Source organism: Bombina bombina, chromosome 3, assembly GCF_027579735.1.
Source record: "Bombina bombina isolate aBomBom1 chromosome 3, aBomBom1.pri, whole genome shotgun sequence".
Classification (NCBI taxonomy): domain Eukaryota; kingdom Metazoa; phylum Chordata; class Amphibia; order Anura; family Bombinatoridae; genus Bombina; species Bombina bombina.
In genome coordinates, this window is record NC_069501.1 from 946,218,050 (window position 1) to 946,230,912 (window position 12,863).

The following is a 12,863-nucleotide window of genomic DNA, read 5'->3' on the forward strand; positions in this document are numbered from 1 at the left end:
GGATTACAGCTCATTCCACTAGAGCTGTGGCTTCCACTTGGGCCTTTAAAAATTAGGCTTCTTTTGATCAGATTTGCAAGGCGACGACTTGGTTTTCGCTTCATATTTTTTCAAAACTTTACAAATTTGATACTTTTGCTTCTTCGGAGGCTATATTTGGGAGAAAGGTTTTACGGGCAGTGGTTCCTTCAATTTAAGTTCCTGCCTTGTCCCTCCCTTCATCCGTGTACTTTAGCTTTGGTATTGGTATCCCACAAGTAATGGATGATCCGTGGACTGGATACACCTTAAAAGAGAAAACACAATTTATGCTTACCTGATAAATTTATTTCTCTTGTGGTGTATCCAGTCCACGGCCCGCCCTGTCATTTTAAGGCAGGTAATTTTTAAATTTAAACTACAGTAACCACTGCACCCTATGGTTCCTCCTTTCTCGGCTTGTTTTCGGTCGAATGACTGGATATGACAGTTAGGGGAGGAGCTATATTACAGCTCTGCTGTGGGTGTCCTCTTGCAACTTCCTGTTGGGAATGAGAATATCCCACAAGTAATGGATGATCCGTGGACTGGATACACCACAAGAGAAATAAATTTATCAGGTAAGCATAAATTGTGTTTTTTCCATCAGGATCTCAAATCATTTAATTTGAAGATATGGAGATTGAACGTTTGATTCTTAGTCATAGAGGATTCTCTGACTCAGTGATTAATACTATGTTACAGGTTTGTAAATCTGTCTCTAGAAAGATTTATTTTTATTTTTCAGGTTGGTTTTGTCTACAAGTTATTTGAAAGGACAAATCTCTGCTCTTTCTGTTCTTTTTCACAGAAAGATTGCTATTCATTCTGATATTCATTGTTTTGTACAGGCTTTGGTTTGTATCAAGCCTGTCATTAAGTCAATATCTCCTCCTTGGAGTCTCAATTTGGTACTGAGGGCTTTACAGGCTCCTCCGTTTGAACCTTTGCGTTCTCTGGACATTAAATTACTTTATTGGAAAGTATTGTTCCTTTTGGTTATCTCTTCTGCTAGAAGAGTTTCTGAGTTTTCTGCTCTTTCTTGTGGATCTCCTTTTCTGATTTTTCATCAGGGTAAGGCAGTGTTCCTTCCTGTTATTCATTATTTTGTTCATGCTTTGGTTCTTATCAAACCTGTCATTAAGCCAGTTTCTCCTCCTTGAAGTTTTAATTTGGTTCTAAAGGCTTTACAGGCTCTTCTATTTGAGCATATGTTTTCTCTAGACATTATTTACTTTCATGGAAAGTATTGTTCTTTTTAGACATCTCTTCAGCTAGAACAATTTTTAATTATCTGTTCTTTCTTGTGAGTCTCCTTTTTCTGATTTTTTCATCAGGATAAGGTGGTTTTTGCTATCCTCATTTCAATTTTTACCTAAAGTTGTGATTTCTATCAACATTAGGGAGGAATTATTGTCTTTTACTAAGACTTCTTTGGTAAGATTCTTACATTCTTTGGATATGGTAAGAGTTTTGAAATCTTATGTTGAAGCTATTCAGATTTCAGATAGTCTTCTAGTCTATTTGTTATCTTTTCTGGTGTTAGGAAGTTCAAAAGGCTTCTGCCATTTATTTGGCATCTTGCTTTCACTTTTGATTCATCATGCTTATTTGGAGTCGGGTGGATTCCCGCCTCGGAGGATTATGGCTCATTCTACTAGGTATGTTTCTACTTCCTGGGCTTTTTAAGAATGAAGTTTCTGTTGATCAGATTTGCAAAGCAATGACTTGGTCTTCTTTGCATACTTTTACTATGTTTTACCATTTTGATGTTTTCTCTTCTTAGAAGCAGTTTTGGTAGAATGGTACTTCAGGCAGCTGTTTCAGTTTGATTCTTCTGCTTATATTTTCAGTTTTTTTCATTATAAAAATTGAAACTTTTTTGATTTGGGTAGTGGATTAATTTTTCAGCGGAATTGGCTGTCTTTATTTTATCCCTCCCTCTCTAGTGACTCTTGCGTGGAAGTTCCACATCTTGGGTATTTATTATCCCATACGTCACTAGCTCATGGACTCTTGCTAATTACATGAAAGAAAACATAATTTATGTAAGAACTTACCTGATAAATTATTTTTTTTCATATTAGCAAGAGTCCATGAGGCCCACCCTTTTTTGTGGTGGTTATGATTTTTTGTATAAGCACAATTATTCCAATTCCTTATTTTTTTCATGCTTTCGCTCCTTTTTTATCACCCCACTTCTTGGCTATTCGTTAAATTGAATTGTGGGTGTGGTGAGGGGTGTATTTATAGGCATTTTAAGGTTTGGGAAACTTTGCCCCTCCTGGTAGGAATGTATATCCCATACATCACTAGCTCATGGACTCTTGCTAATATGAAAGAAATGAATTTATCAGGTAAGTTCTTACATAAATTATCTTTTTTTAAACGTTACTTTTCCAAAGCAGCTTTTGGTGGGAAATCCCTAAGGCAGTATTCTCTGTTTGTTTTAGTATTGTATGTTAGATTTTTCTAAATGTCATGCTTGTCTCGCACTCATTACACATGGACTTCACATGGGTATTAGTTTCTCAGGAGTAATGAATCAACAAGTCTTACCACCTGTATGAAAGAAAACATAATTTATACGTATCTAATGATAAATTAATTTATTTTATCGTGGTGAGAGTCCTCGAGACCCCTCACTGTTATTTTTTCTGATAGTTTTTTCACTTGGGGTTTGGGAATTTTTGCCTCCTCCTAGTAGCCAGGAAGAGTAATTCCCGTGAGTAATGGATCGTGGACTCCCACACTATGAAAGAAATTAATTTATCAGGTAAGCATAAATTAGGATTTTGCCTCTGCATGGAGAAAGATATAACATGCCAAGGACACATTAAATTAATTGTATATTATAAAAGAGCAGTAGTTAAACTTATAAAAATAGTATACCATATAAAAAGGTTGCATAGAAGATGATTAGATTGATATTGAAACAAACACAAAATTAATGTGTACACAACCAATCGGTTGATCGCCACGTATGGTGGTCAGATACAAACCTTTATAAAAAGTATAGCAAAATAAATAAAAGGTTTTAATTTGCATAGAAAAAAAAACATTTTATAAATGTTCTCTTTTAGATACAGTAAAGTAGAATAATGATCATTGGAGAGATACTGCTAAATTGCTGATCAGGTTGAGGATATTCAGTATACAGATACCTCTTGGAGAATGTTCTGTAAGCGTTTACATTATTGTACATCCCTTAGAACCTTTGGGTTTGGTTATTAACATATTATCATCAAAAATAGCTTGAGCTTTTCTGGTTTGATCTCTGATTGCTATAAAATATTTAGCTCCTATGGCATTATAAATATTAACTTGTATATGCAAAATTGTATGTTTGTTTGGGGGGAACTATTTTTAATGTGTAAAAACTTAAAAAATTAATTTTGAAAAAAGTTTGTAGAATGTTTTTAGCAATTAAAATTTCATACAGCGATTAAGTACTTATTTACAAAAAAGAATAATTGTTTTGCAAATTATTTGTAATAACTAATTGCAAAAAATGTCAATTGCCTGTCTTTTATTTTATTCTGTTCCTTTTTTTCCGTTAATTATATAATAACCATTTTTTTTTATTTATTTTTTTAAGGGTTTTATGTGAGACAGTCAAGGACTTTGTGGCAAAAGTTGGAAAAGCATACGAAAAACCAGTGGAGAATACAGAAGATGCTGAAGCTATGGCTCTAAAAGTATGGTTTTCAATATAAAAGGCTATTTCTTGTATGGCTAAGGTTATTATTTATTTGTTTATTTTTTATGTTTGCAGTGGGCACATTTCTGTTTTTTTTTATCATCTCGTCTAACATATTTAATTTAAACCTTATTTTTTTTTCTTTTTAGTTTGTGAAATTAAATTCTAAATTCTTTCCCAATATGCAGGAGGAGATTTTTGAATGGACATAATAGATTAGGATTTTTTTAGATTGTCTAATGTAACTTAATTTTGGTCTCCTGTTTGTGTAAATAAAATGCTATAAAATAAGAAACAATATCTGGAATATAAACAAATGTTTTTTAATGCTTGTTGATTCATATGTTTGTGTACTAGTATAGCTGAAGTTATGCTCATCACGCAGTGAGCAACAAATCCTGAGGCATGCACAACGCACTTCCTGCTAATTTCAGTATCCATTTGAGATCATTTTATTTAGAAATGCCTAACTCAACAGTCTTTTCACATTTTAAAGGGACATTGTACTGATTTTTTTTCTCTGCTTCTATGTGCACCCAATGATTCATTTTACCTGCTGGAGTCTATAAAATTGTTTATAAGTAGCTCAAGTTCCCAGTGTGTGTATGGGGTGTGTGTGAAAGAAATAGGTTATAACATTTTCCTTTTCAATTGCTCTAAGTATTGGCCATTGTGTATAGAGAGATAATATATGTGTGCTATTTTAGTAAGCTCAGCCAATTTATTTGGGCCTTTTCTTGAGAAAAAGGGATTAAGGCTATACACAGCTGACACATCTATTTCATATACGAAATAAACCTAAACAGTGCATAATCTGCAGCTACTATAACAAGTCATTAGGAACACATTAAGGGGAAACTCATTGTAAGTATGTATGTATATATATTTCCTTCTAAATACAGGGAGAGTTCACAGCTGCATTCATTACTTTTGGGAATACAGAACCTGGCCACCAAGAGGAGGCAAAGACACCCCAGCCAAAGGCTCAAATACCTCCCCCACTACCCTCATCCCCCAGTCATTCTTTACCTTTTGTCACAGGAGGTTGGCAGAGAAGTGTCGGAAGAATTACGGAGTAGTTCCTTATGGAGGGTAGTACTCTTAGAGATGGGACTGGAGTTTTTAGTAGTCTTGTCAGCCTCTCAGTGAGAGCATTGATGAAAGTTAGAGTCCGGAGATGCAGGGAGAGTCTTTCTGCGAAACCATACTGACTCATATTAACAGCTCCTTGCGCAATCAGCGTTGACGAGTTTCGCTACCTGCTTTTCTGTACTTAAGTCCATGTCAGAAGCGCTGCTACAGTCTGTCAAACTTGAAGGACCGTGTTGCTGTTCCACGGCATAGACTCCGGTAAGATCGTTTTAATTTTTACTTGCAGATTAACGTAAAACAAGAGAACAGTATCTCAGTGGGACTCCTTTATCTTTATGGAATCAAGGGTTAATATCTCCTGAGGGGGATTATAAAACAGTGGGGACTTTATTCATGTTTGTTATGGGATTCTGACTGCTTAGGTGTAACAGACGTTTAGATGCTTTGGGGTTCCTAGGCTATTACGGAACGTACAGGTTAATTTTCCTGCTGCACAGTTTTATTACACTGGCACGCTTTTCCTTAGCGGGAGTAATCTTGCACGTTGCACCACGTGACCAGATGTGGTCACTTTTTTTGTTTTTCACATTTCCGTATCTCCTGCGGAGAGGATCTGTTTCTCTACCTGTCTTGGTCATAGGAGGTGGTGAGTGTCCCAGTCATTGAGGGTGTATGGTGCCAGTTGTTTTTGTCCATAAATTAAGTAGTCAAGTTATGGAGGATTCTGATATGTTCTAGGGGGGTTCTTCTAATTCAGATTTTTATACCTGTGTATATTGTGGGGAGGCCAGGGTAACCCAGCCCTCTCAATTATGTTCCATATGCCGCCATAGGGTGTTCTCTTCCAATATTGGGAACTTAGAGAGTGCTGAGCCATCCGCCTCTGAGGATTCTGCATCCCGTGAGGTTTTTTCCCTAGAATCTACTGTTCCTACACTGGCAGTTGTCCCGAATACAGTTACCTCTTCTCCTAAAGGAGGTCTCTTTCCACCAGAGGTTACTGCACGGTTTTACATGGCCATATCTCTGGCGTTAGTGCATTTGCATCTTCCTGCCACGTGCAAGAGAAGACTTAATCCGTGTGTTCCTACCCAAGGTCCAGTATGTAAGAGGATGATGGTGTCCGATCAGTCTTCTGGGGAAGCGGTGTCTTCTGAGGCTTCAGAGGTGCTGCCTCCAGAGTCTGAGCCCCCAGATACTCTGACGAAGGCGAATTTTGCTTTTAGATTTAGAATGGCTCACCTGTGTGTACTTCTGAGAGAGGTTTTGGCGATGTTGAAGATTCCCAGTTCCCTGATCCGTCAGCTGAATCTCAGTCTGAATCAGATAGCGAGCTTGTTTAGACGACTGGAGGGATGGTGATCCTATTCCTTATCGTCTCTATATTTGTTATTTCTTTGTTTTTTATCAGATTCCCAGTTCTGAGCTCTTGAGAAATTGTGTCACATGACGGGATTTTTTTTTTAAATCCGATTGTGATAGGTTTTATTTTCTTTTTAATTCTAGAGCTTGAGTTTGTGTAGTATCTCTTCTTGGGAAGACTTTTTGCCTCTGGGATTCTGGTACTAGTGATTTTCATGGTCACGATTGAAGGAATCTTCCTATGGAAGTTTATATTAAAAAAAAAAAAAAAAAAGAACAAAAACAAAGAAGGATGTCTCTGGTCGGGGCGATGTTCCCTCAATATGTCCGAGACTATGTTTCGGAGCTTATATATTTTCTCCAACATAGGTGTGTCCGGTCCACGGCGTCATCCTTACTTGTGGGATATTCTCTTCCCCAACAGGAAATGGCAAAGAGCCCAGCAAAGCTGGTCACATGATCCCTCCTAGGCTCCGCCTACCCAAGTCATTCTCTTTGCCGTTGTACAGGCAACATCTCCACGGAGATGGCTTAGAGTTTTTTAGTGTTTAACTGTAGTTTTTATTATTCAATCAAGAGTTTGTTATTTTAAAATAGTGCTGGTATGTACTATTTACTCTGAAACAGAAAAGAGATGAAGATTTCTGTTTGTAAGAGGAAAATGATTTTAGCAACCGTTACTAAAATCCATGGCTGTTCCACACAGGACTGTTGAGAGGAATTAACTTCAGTTGGGGGAACAGTGAGCAGTCTTTTGCTGCTTGAGGTATGACACATTCTAACAAGACGATGTAATGCTGGAAGCTGTCATTTTCCCTATGGGATCCGGTAAGCCATTTTTATTCAGACAGTAAATAAGGGCTTCACAAGGGCTTATTAAGACTGTAGACATTTTCTGGGCTAAATCGATTCATATATTACACATATTTAGCCTTGAGGAATCATTTAATCTGGGTATTTTGGTAAAATAATATCGGCAGGCACTGTTTTAGACACCTTATTCTTTAGGGGCTTTCCCTAATCATAGGCAGAGCCTCATTTCTCCAACATAGGTGTGTCCGGTCCACGGCGTCATCCTTACTTGTGGGATATTCTCTTCCCCAACAGGAAATGGCAAAGAGCCCAGCAAAGCTGGTCACATGATCCCTCCTAGGCTCCGCCTACCCCAGTCATTCTCTTTGCCGTTGTACAGGCAACATCTCCACGGAGATGGCTTAGAGTTTTTTAGTGTTTAACTGTAGTTTTTTATTATTCAATCAAGAGTTTGTTATTTTGAAATAGTGCTGGTATGTACTATTTACTCAGAAACAGAAAAGAGATGAAGATTTCTGTTTGTATGAGGAAAATGATTTTAGCAACCGTAACTAAAATCCATGGCTGTTCCACACAGGACTGTTGAGAGCAATTAACTTCAGTTGGGGGAACAGTGTGCAGTCTCTTGCTGCTTGAGGTATGACACATTCTAACAAGACGATGTAATGCTGGAAGCTGTCATTTTCCCTATGGGATCCGGTAAGCCATATTTATTACGATCGTAAATAAGGGCTTTACAAGGGCTTATTTAGACTGTAGACTTTTCTGGGCTAAATCGATTCATTATTAGCACATATTTAGCCTTGAGGAATCATTTTATCTGGGTATTTTGATATAATAATATCGGCAGGCACTGTATTAGACACCTTATTTCTTAGGGGCTTTCCCAAAGCATAAGCAGAGTCTCATTTTCGCGCCGGTGTGGCGCACTTGTTTTTGAGAGGCATGGCATGCAGTCGCATGTGAGAGGAGCTCTGATACTTAGAAAAGACTTTCTGAAGGCGTCATTTGGTATCGTATTCCCCTTTGGGCTTGGTTGGGTCTCAGCAAAGCAGATACCAGGGACTGTAAAGGGGTTAAAGCTTATAACGGCTCCGGTTCCGTTATTTTAAGAGTTAAAGCTTCCAAATTTGGTGTGCAATATTTTTAAGGCTTTAAGACACTGTGGTGAAAATTTGGTGATTTTTGAACAATTCCTTCATGTTTTTTCGCAATTGCAGTAACAAAGTGTGTTCAGTTTAAAATTTAAAGTGACAGTAACGGTTTTATTTTAAAACGTTTTTTTGTACTTTCTTATCAAGTTTATGCCTGTTTAACATGTCTGAACTACCAGATAGACTGTGTTCTGAATGTGGGGAAGCCAGAATTCCTATTCATTTAAATAAATGTGATTTATGTGATAATGACAATGATGCCCAAGATGATTCCTCAAGTGAGGGGAGTAAGCATGGTACTGCATCATTCCCTCCTTCGTCTACACGAGTCTTGCCCACTCAGGAGGCCCCTAGTACATCTAGCGCGCCAATACTCCTTACTATGCAACAATTAACGGCTGTAATGGATAATTCTGTCAAAAACATTTTAGCCAAAATGAACCCTTGTCAGCGTAAGCGTGGCTGCTCTGTTTTAGTTACTGAAGAGCATGACGACGCTGATATTAATATCTCTGAAGGGCCCCTAATCCAATTTGAGGGGGCCAGGGAGGTTTTGTCTGAGGGAGAAATTACTGATTCAGGGAACATTTCTCATCAGGCTGAATCTGATGTGATTACATTTAAATTTAAGTTGGAACATCTCCGCATTTTGCTTAAGGAGGTATTATCCACTCTGGATGATTGTGAAAAGTTGGTCATTCCAGAGAAACTATGTAAAATGGACAAGTTCCTAGAGGTGCCGGGGCTCCCAGAAGCTTTTCCTATACCCAAGCGGGTGGCGGACATTGTTAATAAAGAATGGGAAAGGCCCGGTATTCCTTTCGTCCCTCCCCCCATATTTAAAAAATTGTTTCCTATGGTCGACCCCAGAAAGGACTTATGGCAGTCAGTCCCCAAGGTCGAGGGAGCGGTTTCTACTTTAAACAAACGCACCACTATACCCATAGAGGATAGTTGTGCTTTCAAAGATCCTATGGATAAAAAATTAGAAGGTTTGCTTAAAAAGATGTTTGTTCAGCAGGGTTACCTTCTACAACCCATTTCATGCATTGTCCCTGTCACTACAGCTGCATATTTCTGGTTTGATGAACTGATTAAGGTGCTCGATAGTGATTCTCCTCCTTATGAGGAGATTATGGACAGAATCAATGCTCTCAAATTGGCTAATTCTTTCACTCTAGACGCCACTTTGCAAGTGGCTAGGTTAGCGGCTAAGAATTCTGGGTTTGCTATTGTGGCGCGCAGAGCGCTTTGGTTGAAATCTTGGTCGGCTGATGCGTCTTCCAAGAACAAGTTACTAAACATTCCTTTCAAGGGGAAAACGCTGTTTGGCCCTGACTTGAAAGAGATTATCTCTGATATCACTGGGGGTAAGGGCCACGCCCTTCCTCAGGATAGGCCTTTCAAGGCAAAAAATAGACCTAATTTTCGTCCCTTTCGTAAAAACGGACCAGCCCAAAGTGCTACGTCCTCTAAGCAAGAGGGTAATACTTCTCAAGCCAAGCCAGCTTGGAGACCAATGCAAGGCTGGAACAAGGGAAAGCAGGCCAAGAAACCTGTCACTGCTACCAAGACAGCATGAAATATTGGCCCCCGATCCGGGACCGGATCGGGTGGGGGGCAGACTCTCTCTCTTTGCTCAGGCTTGGGCAAGAGATGTTCTGGATCCTTGGGCGCTAGAAATAGTCTCCCAGGGTTATCTTCTGGAATTCAAGGGACTTCCCCCAAGGGGGAGGTTCCACAGGTCTCAGTTGTCGTCAGACCACATAAAAAGACAGGCGTTCTTACATTGTGTAGAAGACCTGTTAAAAATGGGAGTGATTCATCCTGTTCCATTAAGAGAACAAGGGATGGGGTTCTACTCCAATCTGTTCATAGTTCCCAAAAAAGAGGGAACGTTCAGACCAATCTTAGATCTCAAGATCTTAAACAAATTTCTCAAGGTCCCATCGTTCAAGATGGAAACCATTCGAACTATCCTTCCTTCCATCCAGGAAGGTCAATTCATGACCACGGTGGATTTAAAGGATGCGTATCTACATATTCCTATCCACAAGGAACATCATCGGTTCCTAAGGTTTGCATTCCTGGACAAACATTACCAGTTTGTGGCGCTTCCTTTCGGATTAGCCACTGCTCCAAGGATTTTCACAAAGGTACTAGGGTCCCTTCTAGCGGTACTAAGACCAAGGGGCATTGCAGTAGTACCTTACCTGGACGACATTCTGATTCAAGCGTCGTCCCTCCCTCGAGCAAAGGCTCACACGGACATCGTCCTGGCCTTTCTCAGATCTCACGGCTGGAAAGTGAACGTGGAAAGAGTTCTCTATCCCCGTCAACAAGGGTTCCCTTCTTGGGAACAATTATAGACTCCTCAGAAATGAGGATTTTTCTAACAGAGGCCAGAAAGACAAAACTTCTGGACTCTTGTCGGATACTTCATTCCGTTGCTCTTCCTTCCGTAGCTCAGTGCATGGAAGTGATCGGGTTGATGGTAGCGGCAATGGACATAGTTCCTTTTGCGCGCATTCATCTAAGACCATTACAACTGTGCATGCTCAGTCAGTGGAATGGGGACTATACAGACTTGTCTCCAAAGTTACAAGTAAATCAGAGGACCAGAGACTCACTCCGTTGGTGGCTGTCCCTGGACAACCTGTCACAAGGGATGACATTCCGCAGACCAGAGTGGGTCATTGTCACGACCGACGCCAGTCTGATGGGCTGGGGCGCGGTCTGGGGATCCCTGAAAGCTCAGGGTCTTTGGTCTCGGGAAGAATCTCTTCTACCGATAAATATTCTGGAACTGAGAGCGATATTCAATGCTCTCAAGGCTTGGCCTCAGCTAGCGAGGACCAAGTTCATACGGTTTCAATCAGACAACATGACGACTGTTGCGTACATCAACCATCAGGGGGGAACAAGGAGTTCCCTAGCGATGGAAGAAGTGACCAAGATTATTCTATGGGCGGAGTCTCACTCCTGCCACCTGTCTGCTATCCACATCCCGGGAGTGGAAAATTGGGAAGCGGATTTTCTGAGTCGTCAGACATTGCATCCGGGGGAGTGGGAACTCCATCCGGAAATCTTTGCCCAAGTCACTCAACTATGGGGCATTCCAGACATGGATCTGATGGCCTCTCGTCAGAACTTCAAAGTTCCTTGCTACGGGTCCAGATCCAGGGATCCCAAGGCGGCTCTAGTGGATGCACTAGTAGCACCTTGGACCTTCAAACTAGCTTATGTGTTCCCGCCGTTTCCTCTCATCCCCAGGCTGGTAGCCAGGATCAATCAGGAGAGGGCGTCGGTGATCTTGATAGCTCCTGCGTGGCCACGCAGGACTTGGTATGCAGATCTGGTGAATATGTCATCGGCTCCACCTTGGAAGCTACCTTTGAGACGAGACCTTCTTGTTCAGGGTCCGTTCGAACATCCGAATCTGATTTCACTCCAGCTGACTGCTTGGAGATTGAACGCTTGATTTTATCGAAGCGAGGTTTCTCAGATTCTGTTATCGATACTCTTGTTCAGGCCAGAAAGCCTGTAACTAGAAAGATTTACCACAAAATTTGGAAAAAATATATCTGTTGGTGTGAATCTAAAGGATTCCCTTGGGACAAGGTTAAGATTCCTAGGATTCTATCCTTCCTTCAAGAAGGATTGGAAAAAGGATTATCGGCAAGTTCCCTGAAGGGACAGATTTCTGCCTTGTCGGTGTTACTTCACAAAAAACTGGCAGCTGTGCCAGATGTTCAAGCCTTTGTTCAGGCTCTGGTTAGAATCAAGCCTGTTTACAAACCTTTGACTCCTCCTTGGAGTCTCAATTTAGTTCTTTCAGTTCTTCAGGGGGTTCCGTTTGAACCCTTACATTCCGTTGATATTAAGTTATTATCTTGGAAAGTTTTGTTTTTAGTTGCAATTTCTTCTGCTAGAAGAGTTTCAGAATTATCTGCTCTGCAGTGTTCTCCTCCTTATCTGGTGTTCCATGCAGATAAGGTGGTTTTACGTACTAAACCTGGTTTTCTTCCAAAAGTTGTTTCTAACAAAAACATTAACCAGGAGATTATCGTACCTTCTCTGTGTCCGAAACCAGTTTCAAAGAAGGAACGCTTGTTGCACAATTTGGATGTTGTTCGCGCTCTAAAATTCTATTTAGATGCTACAAAGGATTTTAGACAAACATCTTCTTTGTTTGTTGTTTATTCAGGTAAAAGGAGAGGTCAAAAAGCAACTTCTACCTCTCCCTCTTTTTGGATTAAAAGCATCATCAGATTGGCTTACGAGACTGCCGGACGGCAGCCTCCCGAAAGAATCACAGCTCATTCCACTAGGGCTGTGGCTTCCACATGGGCCTTCAAGAACGAGGCTTCTGTTGATCAGATATGTAGGGCAGCGACTTGGTCTTCACTGCACACTTTTACCAAATTTTACAAGTTTGATACTTTTGCTTCTTCTGAGGCTATTTTTGGGAGAAAGGTTTTGCAAGCCGTGGTGCCTTCCATTTAGGTGACCTGATTTGCTCCCTCCCTTCATCCGTGTCCTAAAGCTTTGGTATTGGTTCCCACAAGTAAGGATGACGCCGTGGACCGGACACACCTATGTTGGAGAAAACAGAATTTATGTTTACCTGATAAATTTCTTTCTCCAACGGTGTGTCCGGTCCACGGCCCGCCCTGGTTTTTTAATCAGGTCTGATAATTTATTTTCTTTAACTACAGTCACCA

At 40.3% G+C, this 12,863-nt stretch overlaps 1 protein-coding gene across 1 annotated transcript in view; it reads left to right on the forward strand.

The window, feature by feature from the left end:
* Positions 1-12,863, forward strand: part of DGKH (diacylglycerol kinase eta) — an 800,492-nt gene that overhangs the window by 553,869 nt on the left and 233,760 nt on the right. Inside the window, 1 exon segment of the mRNA XM_053705494.1 lies at positions 3,617-3,716. Coding sequence (XP_053561469.1) covers positions 3,617-3,716 — 100 coding nt within the window.